General features: G+C 37.8%; 1 protein-coding gene across 3 annotated transcripts in view; it reads right to left on the bottom strand.

Annotated features, from left to right (window-relative positions):
• Positions 1-24,319, bottom strand: part of LOC108257666 (pleckstrin homology domain-containing family G member 3) — a 39,734-nt gene extending 15,415 nt beyond the window's left edge. Inside the window, exons 1-14 of one of the 3 annotated variants that reach the window (XM_017455587.3) lie at positions 24,108-24,319; positions 22,423-22,474; positions 11,116-11,317; positions 8,768-8,868; positions 8,325-8,394; positions 5,439-5,485; positions 5,168-5,318; positions 4,841-4,972; positions 4,441-4,623; positions 4,185-4,277; positions 3,854-3,940; positions 3,719-3,752; positions 357-431; positions 193-225 (exon numbers count right to left, since the gene is read on the bottom strand). In XM_017455587.3, coding sequence (XP_017311076.1) covers positions 193-225; positions 357-431; positions 3,719-3,752; positions 3,854-3,940; positions 4,185-4,277; positions 4,441-4,623; positions 4,841-4,972; positions 5,168-5,318; positions 5,439-5,485; positions 8,325-8,394; positions 8,768-8,868; positions 11,116-11,214 — 1,105 coding nt within the window. In that variant the 5' untranslated portion in view covers positions 11,215-11,317; positions 22,423-22,474; positions 24,108-24,319. Of the gene's footprint in view, positions 1-192; positions 226-356; positions 432-3,718; positions 3,753-3,853; positions 3,941-4,184; positions 4,278-4,440; positions 4,624-4,840; positions 4,973-5,167; positions 5,319-5,438; positions 5,486-8,324; positions 8,395-8,767; positions 8,869-11,115; positions 11,318-22,422; positions 22,475-22,567; positions 22,657-24,107 lie in introns of those variants that run through there. The other 2 variants (XM_047150913.2, XM_053675739.1) reach the window with 2 other exon arrangements.
• Positions 24,320-24,862: the final 543 nt, after the last annotated feature.

Here is a 24,862-nt window from a genome sequence, read left to right as displayed (position 1 = left end):
AAAAAGATTTTTTAAAAATCAGAAAATCATAATCAGAAAAAGAATCAGATAAACAGAATCAAAATTACACAAATATTTACACAGAAAATATTAAAGGATTAAAAAAATAGACTATTGAAAATATATCATAACATTAATAGTAATAAACTGTAAATTAAGTTTTTCCTTATTGAAAAAAGTTAGTTAATTTACCTTTGTTGTTTTTCAGCATCTGTTTGGTTAATTCTGAAAATAAGCAAACACAAAACTTCACTGAATATTCATATATATAATATTCTTATATATAAAATATGCATAGATACATAAATTATGTTCATGGTGTGTGTTACTGTGATTATAGAGAAAAGAACAGAAACCTGACTGACGAGTGTCTGTGAAATCATCAGACTGTGTTTTCTTTTTCCTCTCACAGTTAAATCTGTACTTCTGATCTGTGTGACACAAAAACACATCTATATTTAAACAGACACTAGGGGTCTCATTTATCAAAGCATGCATAAACAAGTACTAAAATTGTATATGAGCCGCCCGTATGCACAAGAAAATTGGTACTTATCAGACGTACATACAAACAGCTGTACACGATGGCCATTAAGGAATTTCACACATTCTAAATTAATGTTCTCGTTCACAGCCACACTATGCAAATAAACACCCTCAAATTGCCATATATGGTAAACAACTTCCCTTTAAAAATCACAGTAGCCTGGTCAGGGTGCTGCTTGTTTCAGATGAATTGGAGCATGTCAAAGGGTCCAAGATGAACTTCAACAAGGAAGTAAGAATAATATTGCATGAAGTTGAACAAAAAAATTGCTTACTTGGCACTTTTACAAGTAGGTTGTCTAATAAATACAGTCCCCTCCAAAACTGTCTTTGGGCTATACATCAAGCCTGCAACTCATTCACACCAAACTGTTGGTTTCTTCATTTGTGAAATAGTTGTTTTTTTCCCAGGGGGTTTCTCCCTTCAGTCTCCTCTTCAGGAGGTGAGATGCTGATCAGATGGGTAAGGTCTGGTGATTAACTTGTCTGGTCCAAAACCTTCCACTTTCCCCCTGATGAAGTCCTGCGTTGAGGTGGAAGTGTGTTTTGGATCGTTGTCTTGCTGCATGATGAAGTTCCTCCTCATTCATTTGGATGCATTTCTCTGTAAATCTGCAGACAAAATGTTCCTGTAAACTTCTGAATTCATTCTGCTGCTACCATCATGAGTTCATTCACCAATAAAGATTAGTGAGAATGTTCCAGAAGCAGTCATGCAAGCCCAAGCTATGACACTACCTCCACCATGTTTCACAGATCAGCTTGCATGTTCTGGATCATGAGCAGATCCCTTCTTTCTCCACACTTTGGCCTTTCCATCACTTGGGTAGAGGTTCATCTTGGTCTCATCAGTACATAAACTTTGCTCCAGAACTTTTGTGGGTCATCTCTGTATTTCTTTGTCGATACCAATCTGGCTTTCTGATTCTTACTGCTGAAGAGTGTTTTGCACCTTGTCCTCTATATTTCTTCTCTTGAAGTCTTCTTCGAATCTTGGATTGTGGTACCTTCACCCCTACCCTGTGGAGGTTGTTAGTGTTGTCATTGACTGTTGTTTTTGGGTTTTTCTTCACAACTTCCTTGGCAGACCCATTCCCCGTCTGTTACTCAGTATACCAGTGGTTTCTTTCTTTTTCAGATCATTCCAAATTGTTGTATTGGCTATGTCCAATCCTTGTCACTATGCCTCTGATGTCCCCTTATATCTCAGCTTCAAAATAGCTTGATTTTCTCCCATAGTCAGCTCTTGCAACTTATAATGCAACTTATAATGACTTCTCCAGTACCAAAATTATTCAACGCCCTGAACACAATCCCTCACAACAGCACAAATATGCAGAACAGGTGTTGTCTCAAACACACCTGATGCAACTAAACAAGGGCTTCCTTAGTTGCACCAGGGGTGCTTGAGCTGTTTTCAGCTTTGTTGTATATTGTAGGGCTTGTTTGAGGCGTCTAATCTCCAGAGAAATTTAATTTACTTCTACAAACAAACTTAGGGTTGGTGACGTTCTAAATGCCCCTAAAGTCAGTCGTATGCCTGGATTATGTACTGTGTCCAAGAGACAGATATACGATTTCCTGGCTGATCCATACACATACATACATCCATAATCCAGGCGTGATTGAATTAGGGTTCTGTAGAGATTTAAAAGAACTGAACTTTCTGCACCCCATCTGATTTTAGCTAAAACCTTTAAAATGTTCATGGCTTTAAGACATTTATCTTTTTTAAAATTTTTATTTAAGGGATATAACTTGGTTTACAGTAAAGAGTTATTCCAAGGGATTTGGTTTCCTTAACCCCTTTGATGTGTTCACCATCCAGGAATATCTATGGATCAAGGTGGAGAGCGCGCAGCTGGCAAAAATTCAAACAAACAGTTCTGCTCTTTGAAATGTTTAAACCATTTAATACTTATTAGGATTGCAGTAACCGGCTGTTGCGATGCCGTTGATTTTGATACTAAAAGGTGTAACTAGTCCTAGCTCTTGTTTATGTGGGTCAGATGTCTGTTTGATAAAAAAATAGCAATAAAAATGGGTGTGTCCTCTAAAACCAAGCTGATATCAATCCTTTAAAATACTGAACTTCCAAGTGGTGTCATAAGCTTTGTCAAAGTGAAAAAAAAAGCTACTGCATGATCTTTTCTGATGAAAGCATCTCATACGTAGTTTTCAAGGCTGATGAGGTGATCGACAGTACTTCTTCCTTTTCTGAAGCCACACTGAACTTTACTTGAAAGATGCTGTGATTCCAGGATCCATACTACACGTTGTGGTCATTGTGATCTTTTCCTGCTTTTGGTATGGGAATGATTATTTCTTCTTTCAAAGCGAGTGTGGAATATTCCCTGATATCCAAATAGAGTTAAAAAGTTTTAACAGTAAAGACAGGACAATGTGAGGAAAAAACAAAAAAAAAACTGGTAGTGGATATCATCTGGTCCTACTGCCATTTCATGTGTTCCGTTTATGGCTCATGTCAATTCTTCCATTGTGAACAGATCAGATAAGGCTCCTTGTTATTAGATAGAAAACTTGGAAGGTATTAAGGCCATTTCTAATGGAGAAGTTCTTTTCAAAAGTTTCTGCAAGGGTATTCACAATCACTTGTTTTGAAGTTAGAATAGTGTCTAAATAATATGTTGAATTTGAGCTCCATTCCTGCCCTTCAGATTCCAGACCTTTTTTTTGAGATACTTGATGTCAGACATACAAATTATCTCCAACTTTTTCTTTTAGCTTCATTTATTATTCTTCGAGCTTGTGCCCTACTTATTTCAACCTTAACAAGATTTTCACTTGTTGGCCTTCTGAAGAATAATCTTTCAACCTTCTTCCGTTCTTTTATAGCCATCTTGCATTTATCATCAAACCGTGGCATCCGTTTGCATTTTGTGTTTGGATATATTTTTGACATGGTATCATTTGCTATGGAGATATGTACTGGTGAAATGTCTAATAACATCTAGATCATTTTCAGAGGCTTTATCACTCCGGTGGTGCATAAGCATGGTTTACACACAGAACTATGCATTCACAGTTGAAAAATCAGGCCCCAGGATTATATACCAGCTAACCGTTCAAATTTATCGATTAATTAGTTTAACAGATCAGTAAATGTCTTAACATCATTTCATGTATGCACATTTAGAGTGTAAAAACTCACACATTGGATCCATTTCTAAAATCACCTCTTTAGCCTGAAACAGAAACAGCAGTAAATTAAAGATCAAGCTGTGTTTGTGTGTGTTTGATTATATCATTATTATAACATTATAACATCAGGATTATGCTACAGCACCTTCTGTGGAATGATTGTGTGATGATTTTCTAAAATGAGTCGTTTGATGTGATGAGTCCAGAGTTTCTTCTCCTCCATTGTTCTGGCCTGAGAGAGATGATGGCAATTCACTTATCTAATTAAAGAACTAATTAATTAACTCACATGATCCAATTAATTCAGTCATGATCAATGTAAATCCTGACAGAAACAGAACCACAAAAGAACTAATTATTGTTCTAATTAATGTAAGCTTTAGTCTACCAAATTATCATCATTAATCAAAGCTGAGCACAAAGTCAATAGCTTAGTGTTGTCCATTTTTAAAAATGCATCAGACATCAGAAGTCACCTGCACTGTGTGAGGTTGTTTAGGATGCTTGTAGTGTGTAACGCTGAAACACAGCGAGTCCTTTGCTCCCTCCATAAGCATCAGTGTTGAACACTATACAAATAAAAGAACTGAGTATATTATATGAGTATATCATACATATTAATAAACACACACATGCATTTGTGCTAATGATTTAATTTATCATCATCCTAAAGTTCATAACTCACTGTTTGTGTATGTGTGTATGTTGTGCAGATGTTCGTGTGTGTCTTACAGAGATGTGTGTTTTGTAGATGAAGTTCTCACTACGTCGTTTGGTGATGAGTAGAACCCGCTCAAACAGGAAGAGGGTTCTGTTGTTTTTTGTGTGATGAAAGCGGAAGGTTCCCTCCAGAACGAGTTCACCATACGTGGTTAAGTCAGGACCACGCCAGTTAATCAGCAACGACTGCACTTCCTAAAAATCACAAAAATCAATAAAACAATATTACTTTTTAAATTAATTTGAACCACAAATGAGTATAAAAATATAATAATGGATTCTCAGTCAGGGCCATTCAACCTAAATGACTGCATCATTCAAACAAATAGAAGGGTATCTGCATGTTTATCATAAATACATAGTGCATAATGTGTGTGTGTGTGTGTGTGTGTGTGTGTGTGTGTGTAATAACCTGTAGACGGACTGCATGTTCATGTTTTCTTTTCATGGTGTTTATGTACCAGGCTACTTCAGTCATGGTTTTAATGGCCTCCTCCACCACATCATAACCATCTTCATCAGGATCAAAGTGCTTCGCTATCTCCTAAACAAACGAATCATGTATAAACATTATATGTTAAACACACATACATATATATATACACACACACACACACACACACACACACACACACACACACATATAGATATCTAAAATAAATAAATAAATATCTAAAGTGTATATATATATATATATATTTTATACACACACACACACACACATACACGTCTGTCACACCTGTAAGAGCAGATGATATTTCAGTATTCTTTGTACAGGTTTGAGAAGATATGAGCCGAGAGGAAGTGGGTGTTTCAGAGCTTCCTGTCTCTCCATGAAAAACTTCAGCAGTGTTTTATTTCTCATACATTCTGTTAGCGCAGCCACCGAGCTAGTAAAATAAAATATACACACACAATAGTACACAATCCTATTCCTAATTACAGTTCAGAATTGTAAAAACATACACACACCACTAAAAGCATTGTTAGTGTTTGATGTTTTCACTTACTTTGGGTAGTTGGTGCAGTACTGTGTGTAGATCTCAAAGTAATCACTCTAACAGAAATAAACACAACGTTAGCAGCGGATTTACACATGGATGTAGTGCAGACTAAATCAGTTCACCTCATTTCCCATTAGCCACTAGCATTAGCTCCTCCATGCTAGTTGTGCTGATCATCATTAAAAGGTACATATCACATTGTTTACAGCTAATCAGAAATGTTGAATTATCTCATTTCCTTTTGTTTTTAAAGTAAATTCAGAGTCAGCATAACCTGCATTTCTAATGCTTGTAATGCTCATTTTATATTTTGAAACACAAGTTTTTAAAACTTCAGGTAGCTCCCAAGTGGTGCAACAGAAAAGCATTTGCCCTATCTTGCAAAGATTCAAATGCCGACAATGCCTCCATGGCCGGGACCCAGAGAGCAATGTCGTCCGTACTTCAGGTAATAAAAATCCATGTTAAAAAATTCAAGCAGTCAAAAATTCAGGTTGAGGAATTCAGGAAAAAAAAAGTTGGCTACAAATCAAGTAGTCACTTATAGCAGCTAATTAAACAGGTAACAGTGATATTTAATTTGATTTCATGTCAAGGAAAGGTGGCATTACAAATCAGAGATGAGCCAGCGGAAATAACTCAGAACTCAAGTAAGGATACAGCCGAACAACACTATGATCAGGCTAACCGCTAATCCCCATGTGCAATATTCCTCAATATGCGTAATATTCAGTCATAAGTGCAATACCCATCTAAGCTTTATTCTAAGATTTGCACTGAAACTTTTCAACATCATATTTACACATTTCCCCCCAAGCATTACAAATTCAGGTTCTGCCACCCCTGATTTGACCTCATACTGCTTGGTCATAATTACACTGATAATTACACAGTTTCAGATACAGTACTAAGAATTAATCAAGTGGGGTTTCTGTCATTCCTTGATCTAACCTGAATACATTTGAACAGTGCTGTTCCCCAGGACCATGGGGCAACATATAACAATACAGTGGCACACAATATACAGAGGACTACATAAAGTACAGATTTTTCTGATGTCCACTGTTCTGTGCTTCAAACTGCGCATAGAAATCATTCAATGCAACTTGGAGTGAGGCATCACCATTGCAGACAAGTGATGGAGCTTTGTATTCTGTGATGGCCTAAATACCTTGCCACATATGCTGTGTGTCCTTGATGTGTAGGAAGTGACCATGGATTCTTTGTGCACATTTGTTCATTATGCTTTACCTCTCGGATGGCCTGATACAACTTGATCCTTGCTATGCCGAAAGCTGCACTGTCGGACCTATTAGCGAGTCTATGCACTTGCTAATGTAGCCGGTCACTGAAGTGTATTCTTCCAAATCATTCATGTGATTGTATGGTGCAGCCTCTCTGCCCAGTCTGTGTACTCAAAAGAGTCCTGAAGTGCTGAGATCCGAGATGCAGTGGTTCCATCAGACCAGGTTCTCACCTGTTTGAGAAGCAGTTGAGTACATCTAGAAGTGGTCTGCATGCTGGGATTAGCATAATAAAGATGTTTTCTGAGCATCTGGGGTGCAGGCAGAGTGCAGCCTTATAAGCGCCATAAATGTTGGTGTAAACAAGGTCTATAGTGTTTGTTCCACGGGTCACAAAATCAAACAAACATGATAGTAGAATTTTGGCAGGACTGATATCAGTGCTGGGATTTATGAAAGGGGCGTGACATTTAGACAGATAGATACAGTAATGGGAAAAAGAAAGCACACCCTCCTTCAATTCTATGTTTTTATTTATCATGGCCTAAATAACAATTGTTTGGTCCTCACCAACTTCTACAAACAATCAAATAACCTCAGATAACAAAATAAACATAACAGATTTCAATATGTAGTCATTTATTTTTAAAAGTAAACCAACATTCAGAAACCAGGTGGGAAAAAATAAGTACACCCTATAATTCAGTAAGATGTAGAACCACTTTCAACAACAATAACCTGAAGTAAATGTTTTCTGTAGGAGTTTATCAGTCTCTCAGGTTGTTTTGGAGAAATTCTGACCCACAGTTCTTCAGTTCATTGATGTTTGAGAGCATTCGATTTTTTCACAGCTCTCTTAATATCCCACCACAGCATCTCACTAGTGTTGGGGTCTGGACTTTGACTTGGCTATTCCAACACCTTAATTTTTGTCTTCTTTAGTCATTCAGATGTTGATTTCCTGGTGTGTTTGGAATCACAGTCCTGTTGCATGACCCAGTTTTGGCCCAGATTTAGCTGCAGGACAGATCTGATATAAACTGGTATTTTCTGGTATAAACTGGAGTTCCTCGCTGTCTCAATGAAGTTTCCCCGGTCCTGTGGCTGCAAAACAAGCCCAAATCATCACCCCTCCACCACCATGCTTCACAGTGGGTATGGAGTGTATGTGGTGATACACTGCATTTGGTTTTTGCCAACATAGCGCTGTGCATGATGACCAGACATCTCTACCTTGGTCTCATCAATGCAAAGCATATTGTTCCAGAGCTTTTGTGGTTTGTTCAGGTGCAATTTGACAAACCTGAATCATGCTCCATTTTCTTCTTGGAGACAAGGGCTTTCTTCCCTAGCCAGCCTTCTTCTGTGTAGTCATGGCTGATGTCCTTTCTTCTTGGCATGATGTAGAAACACACACCTGAGTGCTCCAGAACAGCAAACTGCCAAAAGTTCTGTTTTTATAGAGCTAGTGACAGTTCTTCATGATGAACTAATCTTGTGAATTTCATTAGTAACATCTGGCTGCTAATTACTCCCTTAATGATTGTGGAACTGTCTCTACACATGCGCACGCACACCCACACATGCGCACGCATACATATAATGAATGAATAGAATCTTTAAACAGAGATGAAGATTAAAAACCAACCTTCAGTACAAAACACCTGGCGATGGCAACCGGGTCATTTTTACACAAATCCAACTCCTGCAGCAGCTCACTGATCAGCATACATACACACCCACACACACACACACACACACACAAATATTAACAGTAAGTAATAACAGCACCTCACGCACTTAACAACAACAGTTCACATTAATGAAGGTCATCATTTCATGATCAGTAAGAGGTGTGTGTGTGTGTGTGTTATTGACTTCCACTTGACCAATGTAAAACACAGATGATTCAGCTGGAATTAAAATCATGATTAAAATGTGAAACACATTACACACACACACAAAAAAAAAAAAAAAAAAAAAAAAAAAAAAAAAAAAATTGTACACACACCTTGTAATATTTATTCCACTTTACCATACCAATAACAATAATTCAGATTTCTATTAAATAAATATCTAAATGTTTCTGACCTGTTGAACTCGTAGATGTCCTCAATGTTTCCGAACAGAGCACACACCTGTTCAGGTATGATGGGTAAATCCGCAGTGTCTATAATGTGGGCAAGGTATCCCTGTACACGTACACGTACACACACACATACACACACACACCAGCTCTACTGTTAAATTAATCAGAGATAGCAAATCATTTGCATATAGTATCTGGTTATGGCCATTACCTGTTTGTTTTTTTTTTATCTTAACTCATACCATCATAGTAATCTGCAAAAATAATTAATGATCTATGTGTGATTGATATATATATATATATATATATATATATATATATATATATATATATATATATATATATATACACACACACATACAACTTTTATTATATTTACATTTATTCACTTAACAGACGCTTTCATCCAAAGCGACTAACAAATGAGAAAAGTACAAGCAAAGCGATATATCTAGCAGAGAACAATACAAGTAGTGCTACCATACAAGATCCATTAATTGAGTTCCAGAAGAAGCAAAGTGCACAGAGTAGAGGTGTAAGTGCAAATATATATAATGTTTTTTTTGTTGTTGTTGTTGTTGTTTTTTTTTAATGAGTTGGTTAGGTGTTCATGGAAGAGGTGGGTCTATAGCTGTTTTCTGAAGATGGTGAGAGATTTTGCGGTTCGGATTGAGATTGGAAGTTCATTCCACCACTGAGGAAGTGTGTGAAGAGTTAGTGTGAAGGTTCTGGAAAGGGACCTTGCGCCACGCTGAGTGGGAACTACTAAGTGTCGGTCGCAAATATATATTTTATTTTATATATATATATATATATATATATATATATATATATATATATATATATATATATATATATATATATATATATATATATATACACACACACACACACACATACATATAAAGATCATTCAACATGCATTAATTACATTAAATTAATTCACAAAAATGAATTTTCAGCAACTTGGCCTACTCAAGCTTTTTGGTGTTTATTGCTGTAACCTAATGGTCTAACCATTACATAACAGTAATATTTTATTCAGTTATTTAAAACACAACACTATCTACATGTATGAGAATTGAATACATCACATATATTATTTAAAAAAAAGGTCATTACCTATAAAAGGTCATTACCTATAAAAGGTCAAACCTATAAAAAATATATTTTTTTAAATATCGGTTATGTTAATGTTTAATAGAATAACTGCCACTAGGAGGTGATGTAAAATGGTCTGCAGCTATTCACACACACACACTCACACACCAATGGTAACAGAGCTGCCACGCAAGGTGCTAACTTGCCATCGGGAGCAACTTGGGGTTCAGTGTCTTGCCCAAGGAGTCACGTGGGCCGGGAATCGAACCGCCAACCCTACGATTAGTGGACAACCCGCTCTACCACCTGAGGCACAGACGCGTGGTGTGACAATGTCTTGTGACCGCAGTCAGATAATTTCCGTGGTTTGTTTCATGGTGTACAAAGACACAGGACACTGTTTCACACCATCCCCAAACACTGATTTAAAAAGGCAGGTTAGCGTGACATCACGGTCATGTGATCATCTGCATGTCTGGTGATGGAGATCCCCTCAGATAAGGTTCCCTAATTCTGTTCACAGAACATAAGCACCAGAGGAAACTTTTTAATTCGTCTTATTTTAAAATGCCATAAATTGTGATTTTATTTCTGATTCCAGGAGAGTGTCTGAACACAGATACACGCAACAGTTTCCAACAATATTCAGCTAATCAGTGTGTCTGTGTGCGTAGTAGTTAGAATGATAGATGATTTATACCCAGAAGAGGATGGGTTCCCTTTTTAGTTTGGTTCCTCTCAAGGTTTCTTGCCATCTAAGGGAGTTAGGCTTAGGGTACCATAGTTGCCTCTGCCTCTGTATATTTGGATTTCTGGAAAACTGCTCTGTGACAATGTCCATTGTTAAAAGTGCTGCATAAATAAAGTGGAATCGAGTTGAACATTTCATAGCTCATATGCAGCGAGATTCTGCTGAAATCAGGTGGTTAATAATGTGAAAGATTTTACACTTTTATAGGATTTGCTACACTTTAGCCATGGTCCCTAAAGTTTCAGACATAGATAGACAAAATATGTTACTAACACCAAATTAGTTGCAGCTCATTTCGATGTCACATTAAAACATGTAGACATACAATAGTTGGCGTGCTGTTTGTGTACTATTGACGAGAAATACGCAAGTGTCTGAATGTGAATATTGAGCTTTCATTAATAAGGGTGTTTATGGGTGTGTTATAACATGTTTGTGCTAAAGTGTTTTAATGTGCATGTGCTTTAATGTGTGTGAGAGAGAGCTTTTGTGCGTTACCTCCACGATGCTGTGCAGATCTTGGACATACAGGCGTTCCGTCTCTATGATCTCCATGATGACCCGGTCCAGGTAGGATAGCTCTGGATTAGGAGCCATGTTGGAGGACAGAGGTGGAGTATAGATGTGAACACCGTTATTAACACTGTAGTGACTCAGCCGACCTGCCGGGGCTGTGTGGAGATTAAACCACTACAGGAACCTAAAACAGAGAACAGTGAGGAACAGGAATCTAATTATTTACTGTAGTTCATTCTGAAGTGATCGTGACTACACACTACTCCTTCTGAAGACTGGACACTGCACAGTATTACGGTCAACAGAAACAAGGCATTTGGAACACACTTCAACATCATTCTATTAAAATCAATCCAGACTATCACCAACACGGATACAACACACGCATCTATCACAACTTAATATTGAACATATGGACTAAGCAACAAAAATTTCCCCACACTACATCAGTTTCATTTTTAAGCATATTAAATGTTTGTGTTGTTTGATATTTTTTTCCTGACAATGCTGTCATCAAGTATGGCTTTCATGGTGGCTAGGAAAAAACCCTTCTTTCCAAAAGAATAGAGCAGCACAACTTAGGTTTGCAAAATTGCATCTTAACAAACCACAAAAATTCTGGAACAATATCCTTTGGACTGATGAGACCAAGATGGAGATGTTTGGTCATCATGCACATGACCATATTTGGCAAAAAGTAAAACACAGCACATCACCACAAACATCGCATAACTGTGAAGCATGGTGGTGGAGGGGTGATGATTGGAGCACGCCCCCTTCCAAAATTGCAGATACATTTTCCCCGCCCCTTACACACAGTGGAGCATTTTGGATAAAACATAACTTTGTGCCCGTGCAGCACTGTTTGATGTCCTCGGTGTTTAATATAAAATGCTCTCCTGCCTTAGAGGACTTTTTTCCTCAGTCACGTGATGATTTTGTCTCCGTCTGATGAGGACTGAGGTCATGTTGGGAATAAAAGGTAACGCTGACATAAACAGTAAACTAAAGAAATCCATTGTCAGTGACTCTGGGTATCTGCTGAAGCTAGCGGCGTCACATTACGTGCGTATGATCATGCGCTGTTGACTAGGAAGCAGCTTATACTTCCGGTTAAAACACTAGTAAAAAATCACTAGTGTTATATGAGAGATGATATTACCTTTCTAAAACAGACAGTAGAGTTAATAGTGCATAGTGTAAGTGTACAGTACTTCATCTGGGACACAACTTTAGTATTTACTCTCCGAAGCGTGTTTTCGGAACAGAAGTAACGAAATTAATAAATCTCCCCTGTGCCACGTGCAGACCAACTAATCCATAATGAGATTCGGTGACAACGATTTTCATAATCCATTATTATCGATTTTATCGATTAGTTGTTGCAGCTCTAGTGATGACACATACCAAGTTTTGTCACAATCCCTCAAAGCGTTGTGGAAATACAGCCTCAAGTTCAATTTTGTGTGTTCATTGTTGGATTCGTTGAAGCGCCATTCGTAAATGGTATGGTTTATCAAAATTCTGTGAATAATTTTTTGTGATAAGTGCCTGTACACGATGCAGCCCAATGTTCGTGCAAATCAGACAAACGGCCTAGGATGAGTTGGAAAAAATAGGTCTTGAATTTTTTTATTTATTTATTTATTTTTTCAATGGCAGACAGAATGTTTGCTCAAACATACGATAACTGGTATCATTGTTCTCTGCATGAACCATGGAATCTATCAAGATCAGTCTCATAACAGTAGGCAAGGTGGTGCTGTCCTGAAACTTTTTGACTATCTTCAAGCTATTGTGCCAAAGACATTGACCGAGTTTAGTAATGATACGCCAAGTCGTTCATAAAACACAGCATTTTGTGGCTAAATTCAAAATGCCCAACATCAAAAATGGCCACCACATGGATTTTTCATATCGTTGGACTCTGTATAGCCCACTGAATCTATTGAGACCAATTTGATGATTTTAGGACAAATTGTTCAGAGGTTTGTCCCCTAATAATAACAACAACAACAACAACAACAATAACAACAGAGAGGGAAGCATACCTAACCAGTCTGCAGTTAACACCAAATATGATCAAATCATTGAGGAACTACAGTTCACACACATACACACACACAAACTTTTCTCTAACAGATTCCTTTTGAAGACAGTGGGTGCAAGTGTACTTATGTGTTAAAGGTCAGTGTTCTCCAGCAGAGATTTATCATTAATTCACTCTGAACTTTGTCCATTCATTATACATCACTGATACACATACACCCACAACTTCTTATGACTCCATGACTCTTTATAAAACTGTCACAAACTTACATATTGACAACTCCTGAATTTATAAGCTCTTGAAATCTTGCTTTCTGGACTCCTGATTAGTTTCTTTACTGATTCATTACAATTCGCATTCTGCTGATTTATGAAAGCCCTATTTAATGGAGATTACAAGTTTGATTCCCAGTGATGCCAAAGCCATCTGTGGCTGGGAACCAGGTGCTTCTATAGGGTGGTAGTGACCTATTGTATGGAGTTGATGTATAATAATGCATTTGAATTATCCAGACAGAAGACTGCCAGATCTCCCTTATGCTTCAGTACCTTCCTGATTATTAGAGTAAGCTTGCTACTATATTCCAGGCATCCTAATATCTATGGTATTGTCTTACTGCACAGATTTTTCAATGCATTCCTTTCCCAACATGTACTGAGTTTTACTGTGGGCAATAATAACCAATAATCACCACAATTTTACCATTCCTGGTATTCACTGAAAGTTTTGAGATTTAGCTACAAACCTCTACCATAGCCATCTCTCCTTGAAAGTAGTGAAACAAGGGTGTCTGCGAGTTCATGTAAGCTGAAAGGGCAGAAGGCACTTTTCTCAGAGTTTGAGAAATCCAATATTTTAGTGAATCAAATTATCTTATATCTCACTGTAATATCACACTGTTCGTTCATATAGTGCAAATTGTTTTCAGTGGACTGTGCATCCTGCATGAAAATCTCCTTTGAAGATACATGTGTGTGTACTAGACCATTGAGGGCTTTAAAAACAAAGAGCAGTGTTTTAAAGTTTATTCTGTATTTTACAGGAAGCCATTTAAGAAATGCCAGAATAGAAGATATATGATCTCTCTTCCTGGTTCCAGTCAGAAGCCTAGCTGCAGCGTTCTGGAGGAGTTGTAGATAAAAGTGATTTTCCAAGTAGAGGGAGTCTAAACAAGACATAAAAATTGTGCTGATGATGTCAGAAAAGTACTTAGTACCATGTACTTTTACAAAGAGAAAACCTCAATGTCTGGTGACTTGAGAGAAACTGGATGCCAGGTCAGCTCAGTGGATTGAGGCAGTGAGGACTTGGGTTAGTGTGAGAATAATCCAAAACATCAGAGGTAATTTCTCTGGAGTAGTTGTTTGTAATATTAAAGCAGTCTAGTGGGGAAATTACTTCAAGACTATAATGTGTGTTCCATAATGAGGAAAAGAAATAACAGTGGAAAAAGTCAGAAAATTGGTCCAGAGAGCAGCAGCAGACATACACACCAATGTATGCTCTTACCTGAAATAAAAACCCAGATAGCTTGTATGGAAAATACAAATACAATGTGCTTTAATGGGGGCAAATATCAACATTCATTGGACAACAGGTTTTTAATACACTATATGGCCAAAGGCTTCTGAATACCTGACTATCGCACCCATATGTGGCCTTCCACAAACCACAGAGATGGAAAAACACAATTGTCTATAATATGGCTATGCTGTGTCTTTACCATTTCTCCTCATTGGAACTAGCCCAAACATTTCCCAACATAACTGTGCCCCTATGCACAAAAGAGGTCAATAAAGACATGGTTTGCCAAGGTTGGTGTGGAAGAACTTGAGTGGCCTGCACAACCTGATGTCAACCTTGATGAACTGGAATGCCCAGGGCACATCAGACCTCCTCACCCGACATCAGTGCCTGTCCTTGATAGATAGATTGATTGATTGATCTTTATGGTCCACCATTGTGGAATTCTTCTTTGGCTTCTCACACACAAAACAAAACCCCACAATTACACACATTGCTAATGTGCTTGTGGCTGAATGGGCAAATCACCAAAGCCATGCTCCAAAACCCAGTGGTGGTGGTGGTGGTGGGGGTTCATCTACTATGGCATGTTAAAAAAAGCACATATGGATGTGATGGTCAGGTCTGCACTAACTTTAGGCCATAGAGTGTACATTATTTTGGGTCCTGCCTGGAAGCTGTGCATCACTGGGGTGAAATGATTTATCTCTGAATAAATCTAAGGCACAGGGGCATTTTATATTAACCACCATGGAGATCAAACAGTGCTGCACAAGAACTTAGGTTCAAGTTAGGTTTACATCCAAAATACTCCACTGTGTGTAAGGGGCAGGGGAAAGTGGTGCAAACTGCTTAAAAGGTTTAGTTTAATTTAAGTTTATTGTCATTATATGATGTATATTTGCGTGCTTGCAGTGTATATTCTGTTGTTTACTATAATGAAAGTGATCTATTAGTAACGAGGCCACGTTGCTGATCACGCGCGGTGACAGTGTAGCGCGAGTATTGATCTGTAATGTCTAATTAAAACACTATGGTCAAAAGTAGAGCTGCAACAACTACTCGATAAAATCGATAATAATTGATTATGAAAATCGCCAACGAATCTCATTGTGGATTAGTTGGTCTGCACATGGCACGGGGGGAGATTTACTCATTACGTTACTTCTGTTCCGAAAACACGTTTCGGAGAGTAAATACTAAAGTTGTGTCCCAAATAAAGCACTGTACAGTTACACTATACACTGTGTACTCTACCATCTAGTGCAGGGGTGGGCAATCTTATCCGGAAAGGGTCGGTGTGGGTGCAGGTTTTCATTCCAACCTGATTCCACCTGTTTAATCAGGTGATCTTGGCTTTCAGTAGATTCAAGTGTGGCTTCTGCTTGGTTGGAATTAAAACCTGCACCCACACCTGCCCTTTCAGGATAAGACTGCCCACCCCTTGTCTAGTGTGTGTATTTTAGAAAGGTAATATCATCTCAAATGGAACACTAGCGGGTTTTTTCTAACCAGAAGTATAATCCGCTTCCTAGTCAATGGCGTGTGACGTCACACGCACGTAATGTGACGCCACTAGCTTTAGCCTCAGAGTTACTGACACTGACTTTCTTCTGTTTACTTTCTGTCAGCATTACCTTTTATTCCCAACATGACCTCAGTCTTCATCATACGGAGGCGAACAGTCACATGACTGAGGAAGAACGTGCGAGACCTCTAAATCCTCTAAGGCAGGGAAGCATTTTATATTAAAGTGCGCCGAGAAGATTTATAATCTTTATAAAACAGAGTTTGTGTAGCACGGAGGTATGACAGTTATGAGGTCACAAATTGCTTAAAAGGTTTAGTTTAATTCCATTTTATTGTCATTATATGCTGTATTTGCGCGATTTGTTTATTATAACGGAAGTGATGTGTTAGTAAATGATGTGTTAGTTAGCTCCTCACGTGCGATGCAGATGTGGAGATGCAGAGTGAGAGCACGAGTAAGATCGGTAATGTCTAATTAAAACACTATGATCAAAAGTGAAATAATATGTCTAAAGGCAGTGAGTAACAGAAACCACAACGTGCAGTGAAAGTGAGTTTTTATTATAAATTTAGGCCAGTAGTTTTATTCAGTCCTTTTTGTGCATCCATAAAAAATAATTCTGTCATATATATATATATATATAAAAATAATGTAAATATAAACCAAGTACTTATGCATAATTTTTTTTATGGATGCACAAAAACCACTGAATTAAACTACAGTTATAAATTAATAATATATATTCTGCTGTGTGTGTATTGGGGTCGTTTCAGTCTTATATAATTGGACAAACAGTTGTGTAAAGTTTTAGTCGGAAGTTTATATTTGTAACACTCAGTTTGTGGATTTTATTTTAAATAAACAATAAAAATGGTACTGAAAGGTTGCCCTCTCTCCATCTGATTAATCGAAAAATCAGCCAACTAATCGATTATGAAAATAATCGTTAGTTGCAGCCCTAATAGACAGAGATAGATAAATAGAAAGATTAAATAGATGGATAGATATATATTACAGTGAGGGAAAAAAGTATTTGATCCCCTGCTGATTTTGTACGTTTGCCCACTGACAAAGAAATGATCAGTCTATAATTTTAATGGTAATTTATTTGAACAGTGAGAGACAGAATAACAACAAAAAAATCCAGAAAAACGCATGTCAAAAATGTTATAAATTGATTTGCATTTTAATGAGGGAAATAAGTATTTGACCCCCTCTCAATCAGAAACATTACTGGCTCCCAGGTGTCTTTTAAACAGGTAACGAGCTGAGATTAGGAGCACACTGTTAAAGGGAGTGCTCCTAATCTCAGCTCGTTACCTGTATAAAAGACACCTGTCCACAGAAGCAATCAATCAATCAGATTCCAAACTCTCCACCATGGCCAAGACCAAAGAGCTCTCCAAGGATGTCAGGGACAAGATTGTAGACCTACACAAGTCTGGAATGGGCTACAAGACCATTGCCAAGCAGCTTGGTAAGAAGGCGACAACAGTTGGTACGATTATTCGCAAATGGAAGAAACACAAAAGAACTGTCGATCTCCCTCGGCCTGGGGCTCCATGCAAGATCTCACCTCGTGGAGTTGCAACGATCATGAGAACAGTGAGGAATCAGCCCAGAACTACACGGGAGGATCTTGTCAATGATCTCAAGGGAGCTGGGACCATAGTCAGCAAGAAAACAAGTGGTAACACACTACACCGTGAAGGACTGAAATCCTGCAGTGCCCGCAAGGTCCCCCTGCTCAAGAACGCACATATGCATGCCCGTCTGAAGTTTGTCAGTGAACAGCTGAATGATTCAGAGGACAACTGGGTGAAAGTGTTGTGGTCAGATGAGACTAAAATGGAGCTCTTTGGCATCAACTCAACTCGCCGTGTTTGCTGCCTGTGACCCCAAGAACACCATCCCCACCGTCAAACATGGAGGTGGAAACATTATGCTTTGGGGGTGTTTTTCTGCTAAGGGGACAGGACAACTCCACCACATGAAAGGGACGATGGACGGGGCTATGTACCGTCAAATCTTGGGTGAGAACCTCCTTCCCTCAGCCAGGCATTGAAAATGGGTCGTGGATGGGTATTCCAGCATGACAATGACCCAAAACACACGGCCAAGGCAACAAAGGAGTGGTTCAAGAAGAGGCACATTAAGGTCCTGGAGTGGCCTAGCCAGTCTCCAGACCTTAATCCCATAGAAAATCTGTGGAGGGAGCTGAAGATTCGAGTTGCCAAACGTCAGACTCGAAACCTTAATGACTTGGAGAAGATCTGCAAAGAGGAGTGGGACAAAATCCCTCCTGAGATGTGTGCAAACCTGGTGGCCAACTACAAGAAACGTCTGACCTCTGTGATTGCCAACGAGGGTTTTGCCACCAAGTACTAAGTCATGTTTTGCAGAGGGGTCAAATACATATTTCCCTCATTAAAATGCAAATCAATTTATAACATTTTTGACATGCATTTTTCTGGATTTTCTTGTTGTTATTCTGTCCCTCACTGTTCAAATAAATCTACCATTAAAATTATAGACTGATCATTTCTTTGTCAGTGGGCAAACATACAAAATCAGCAGGGGATCAATACTTTTTTCCCTCACTGTACATTTGCATATATTAAGGATAAGTGTATATTAATGCACTATAGTAGCAGCCCATTCACAGGGACCTGTATAGCAGATGCTCCACATTATCTACGCCTAATAATAAACACAGCCAATCAATGTAATAGTACCGAAACTGGTGGTTACAAGTCAGCTGTAGCTACCATAGCATATTGGAGCTGAAATCTTAAAGTGCAGACTTTCATCTTTAATTTGGTTTAATTTAATTACATCCAAATTGGGTGAATGGTGAAGGAATTATAGTACGTTAAATATGTAGTTTTAATTTTAATTTGACAAGTTACGTAATCGTAAATTGTCATTTTTAATACTTGGTGGCAAATACTTTGCAGTGAATGTCTGCCTGAAGTCTGGAACCCATAAATGTCATCAGAAGCTGGGTTTCTTGCCTGGTGATGCCCAGCCAGGCCTTTACGTCTTGTTTCTGTGGCATTTTGCCTTCAGTTTTGTCTTCAGAAAGTCAAATACAGCGCAACTACAAACTCTATTCTGCTCTTCCTGATTTTAAGGCTTACCAGTAGTGTACATCTTGGGGTAAACCCACTTTTTTTACTCTGGTGAAGTCTTCTCTTGATTGTTGACTTTGACACAGATATGTCTACCTCCTGAACTGTTAAATTTACATTGATTCATTTAGCAGACGTTTTTATCCAAAGCGACTTACAAATGAGGAAACACAAGCAACAAATGAGGAAATACAAGCAACAAAGGAGGAAATACAAGAACTGTTGTTTTTCTTTAACAGGGAAATAATTCATTGGTCATTCACCACAGTTGTTTTCTGTAATCACCCTACTGTTTTCAGTGTTCCTGAGCTCCACAGTGTGTTCTTTTTTTTTTATGAATCTTCCATATATATATATATATATATATATATATATATATATATATATATATATATATATATATATATATATAAACATGTTATATAGTCAGTGAATGCACGATGCCAAACAGACAGAGTGCAGAAAATTAAAGAAAAACTGAAGAAGGAGGAAGAGAAAGGGGCATCTTAAAATTTTGAGAGTAAAAAGCCAGTTCAGCAAGCAGTGCTGCCTTTTTATGAACATAAAGTGCTGCTGCCAAATGTACTTTTAACTGAGAAATGAATAGTTTTACTGACTTTACAGTGAGTGACATACAGTGGGTGTGTCACTACATTTGTGGATGGTAATACATTTCATAATATTTAAATGTTCTTTTAATGATTCTTTGGATTCATGTCTCCACTAAAAGTTGCTGTTGTGTTGTAATTATTTCTATATTTCTTCGGTGACGTAGCCCTTTTTTTTTTTTATTTTACATTTGAGCTCCTGCGGAACTCTCTGCGTGTCCCTGGTTTACTATTATTATTATTATTATTATTATTATTATTATTATAATATTGGCGGCACCATGATGATACTCAGGTGTGATATGTGGAATTGATACTGCGTACATGCAGGGAAAGAAAGGAAATCGAACTGCTTTAAGTTGTAAATTAGCTCATCTAGCATAGCATGGGTGGTGGCCAGCTGTTGTTGTTCCCTTACACCTTGCCCTTGAGCAGAAGGGAGCCTGATGGAATTCACCAAACCCTGTTTCATGAATGAAATTCTTCTGTCAGAAGATCACACAGGATTTGGATGCAAATACTGGTGACTCAAACATGGAGTGAAAGACCTGGTTGGGAAATCGCCAATCAGAATACACTTGGCTAAGTCAAACTTGTAAACTGTATAGAATCAAATCCAAACCAAAACATCAGACTAAAATGTTCAGAATCAACACTGGCAGAAACCAGAAGTGAGATTTTTCAAAAACTTGAAGACTGTCTGGGTTATTTTTTAAAGGGGTGTGTGTGTGTATACGCGATGTGTACTTGATCAAAAGTCCTATAATTGAAAACAAGGATGTGTGTAATGTTATTGGTCAAATAATGAGGGTGTTTATATTATTGACGGATGGAGGTTACGGTGTGATTTTCTGAGGATCCTGTAAAACTGTTTCTGATTGAGGCTGGAAGTGAAGTTATAGATTCTGTAAACCCATGAACACTGTAAAACATGATCGAAAAAATTTGAACTTATTTCTTCCAATTGCCACGACAAGTTTTGAATATTCAACAAGTTTATAAGTTTCCAAAAATTAAAATGAAAGTAATCCATTCTTGACTAGTAAAACTGGTAAAATTGAAGCAAAAATTATCTTCAATTTCAGTTTACTCACATTTTTAAGGCAGCAGGCAAACTTTCGTTTCGAAATTAACCACCTAATATGTTTTAAGTGAAATAATCTGGGGTTCAACCTAAATCCTAAAACGCTAAACCAGGAGCTCCCAGACATGGGGTTGCTTGATTTATAAATGGGGTTGGGAGAGAAGCTCACAATGCCCTCTTTTGTTTCATTCATTTTTTACATTTTTTTTTTTAGAAATGAATATTAGAAATAATGAAGATGGAATTTCTGTGCTAATATTTTGCAATGTTACTGGGAGCCATATTTAAAAATTTTCATTAGCGTAATTCAGCTTTGTTTTCTGCACTTATCAGCTTATCAGTGTGTTTAACGTCACGGGCATAAAATCGCTAAACATTTTGCAGTTTGAAATCTGACGGACAGAGATGTTTTTGCTCTGACATGCCATCTAGCGCATGTCGCGTTTAAATCTTCCAGATGTACATAAGATAGGCAGCCGAGTGTTTGAACAATGCTGCAAAACCAGTATCTAGTATCACACCTCCCAGTATCTAGTATCACACCTCCCTGATGTGGATCATTTTCCTATAACAAATCACTTCCCACTAGACACGTATGTCAGTACAAGGAAAATTCCTTTGTTTTTTTAGTCTCTTACATTACACATACTTATGGCGATGACATAATAAAATGCTCAATTCTTACAGCAGTCATATATTATAAACCTGGATTTAAAAACAAATGTACAGTAGTCAAGGCTTGAGATTGCACAAATTGCCCTAAAGCTACATGGACCAGTTTATGTAAGCAATGAGAAATTAAATCATCAGAACATTACAAATGTAAAGAAGTGACTGGAGGGAGAGGAGAAACACTTAGAGGAAGAGGTGTGAATGAGAAATGACAACAAGACAATAAGAATAATGACGACAAAAAGTTCAGCATAATTGTTTTCACAAATGATCAGTTAAAGTGTAAACAACTAAATTCTTTCTCCATTTTCTCTAACATAGTTAAATGGCAAACTTGTTCATTTTCCAAACTCTGATTTGATGTATATTTGTGTTTAGTACACGTCACACAGTCCCATAATGGACAGACTGACATTACACGTGAAATAAGATGCCAGACACAGCAGTGAACATCTGCACACAACATCTCCAAGTTTCACACACAAAAATAAAGCAGGATTTAGTTAAAAGTCTTAGAGCTGAAAATGCAGTCATTTTTAAACATTGTTAACAGTAAAAATTGTAATATCGTAAACCATGATATCAAACTTTTGTAATAATAGGCAACTATCACAATATACACGTTATATATCAGCATATGCCTCTTGATGATACTGAACACAATGAAAATGAGAGCTGTGTAAACTCACCAGCGCAGAACAGCAGCTGCTCAGCAGGCAAACACACAGTACAGTCTAGAACCTGGTTAAATGAGAATAAAGTGCTGTGAAATGTCACAATAAATATTATACACTTATTATAAATGAAGAAGATAAAATGAAGTTTAAATCTCACAGCTGAAAATAAACAATAAACAAACAGACTGTCTCTCTCCGGACAGCGCTGAGTCACATGACCACACCAAACTACAAACAAGCTCTGTGTGTGTGTGTGTGTGTGTGTGTGTGTGTGTGTGTGTGTGTGTGTGTGTACACATATTCAAATAACACATGCACACATCAACAAAAACAATAAACAGTGCTGTGCACCAAGTGTGGAATTTAAGGTACTTTATATACATCACCAAAATAGTTTAAAACTAATAACACCAACAAGTAAACCATTCATTCACTTCTCTTCAATAAGCATGTTCTCCTGGTACTTGCAAAGCATACACAGCAGGTTAGTCCTGTTGGTTAACTCTGTCTAACTTTGCTGAAATTTCCAGTAGCGACAAGATAACTGTTCTATTGGCATGGAGCTTTTAACCATAAGCGCAGTTTCTGTACAGTGTGAGTGTTTTAAACCATGATGGATGGGATCCAGGAGCTGGTTTTAGGTAAGAGGAACAGAACTTGTAAACAGCACATTCATATTCGAGAAAGGAAATAAAGAAAAGTTGGAAGTTGACTCTAGTGACTGTCTTCATGATTTAGAGATGATGGTGGTGGGGGAAAAAGACTTCCATGTGGAATGATCTACATCTACTTGTGATTTTCTCCATTCTGTTTTTCACCATTCTTAATTCCCTTCTATTGTGGCATGAATATCCAATAGTTATTAATTATATATATATATATATATATGGAAGGTGGAAGGTGTTGACCAGAATTCCCTTCCACATCCATCACATATCTCCAGCCTCCAGAATTGGTCATGGATTTTCATTTCTTGCTATCCCGAATGCTACGTCACCTGATCTGCAGGTGTTCACCACTGGGCCCAAATCTTCCATCGGTTTTTCAGTTTCTGCTTTACACATGAGAAGATGTTTTTAAAGCAGCAGCAACATGGACTTCACTTGCTGATTAAGCTAATCATAGATGCTTTAAAAGACTCCATGTTGTTGGACTTAGAGTAGTAGGTAGCATCCTCCTGGTGTAGTGTGTAGTCTGTGCTTAGATAAAGACCAGAAGTGTTCCCTTGCAGTAGCACTACAGCAATGTGTTAATGAGTACCATGTTAAACTCTCAGAGGAAGCAGTTTGGCCAACACTTTACTGTTAAACAGCAGCAGTGATGAGCAGTAACTCCAAACTCAAAACAATCTTCTGTTTATAAAACACATAAGCTACCTCTGCAAATCTTACTGAACCATGGTACACTCACACACACCTGAACATTCAACAAACCCTCACTAAACCTGAACACACACACACACACACCTGTTTGATTTACTCAGCATTATCAACCATGAAACTGTACATACACCAAAACTTCCCCAGTAAAGCTGACACACAAATATTATATATATATATATATATATATAAACCAACACACACAGGTGATCTCCATCAACACACTGGTTTTAAAACTGTTTAATAAACACACAATTCCAAGTGTGTGTGTGTGTGGTAAAGAATGTAGGAAGTCGCACAGGAAACTAAGTTACTTACCGAGATTAACGTTTCACTAAATCCGCACTTTAATCCGATAAAACAGCGCAGAAACGCCGAGAATCTCCGCAGTGTGTGTGTGTGGAAATGTATGTATCAGTATACGTGTGTGTATATGCATGTGTATGTGTGTATGGGAGAATGCGCTATTTTCTTATTGAGAACACACACTCCTATAAAATCAGATGTATTTCCTCAAGTGACCGCTTTTTTCGAAAATCGGTTTGTGCGCATGCGCGGGCGGAGCTTCAGCCGGTCTGACCGACCCACGCGGTAGTGATGGGAAGATCGGATCATATCACTGATTTGGACCTGAGATACCCTTCAGCAAAATCGATCGGATCTTTATTCAATTCATTTGATCAGAATTAAATAAAAATGTTACCTTTTCAGTAACACTACTTACTCAAACTCTGATCATATTCCGAACACGGAAATACAGTGATAATGCAGCCAAGGACTAATTATGAGAAACCGAACTGATTAATTCAGCACTCAGCTGGATCTCCTGGTGCGGGTCGGACCTTCTTGTGTCACGTGACCGCCGCAGAGGCTGGGGCTCTTTTCTCATTCCTTTTGTATTGTATGATATTTTCTGAAGAGAAGGTAAAAGTTCATGTACTGTAAACAAGTATCCTGCTTTTCAACGTGATTTTCCCATCAAAGTGATAGAGTTTAAATCATTAACTCACTCTTTATTACCGGATTCGGTGTTATGGAAAAGAACCATCATAACAGAAATTCAAAAATTTATA

Source organism: Ictalurus punctatus, chromosome 25, assembly GCF_001660625.3.
Source record: "Ictalurus punctatus breed USDA103 chromosome 25, Coco_2.0, whole genome shotgun sequence".
Lineage (NCBI taxonomy): Eukaryota > Metazoa > Chordata > Actinopteri > Siluriformes > Ictaluridae > Ictalurus > Ictalurus punctatus.
The sequence above is the reverse complement of the archived record's forward strand: the minus strand, read 5'-3'. Positions and strand labels throughout refer to the sequence as shown.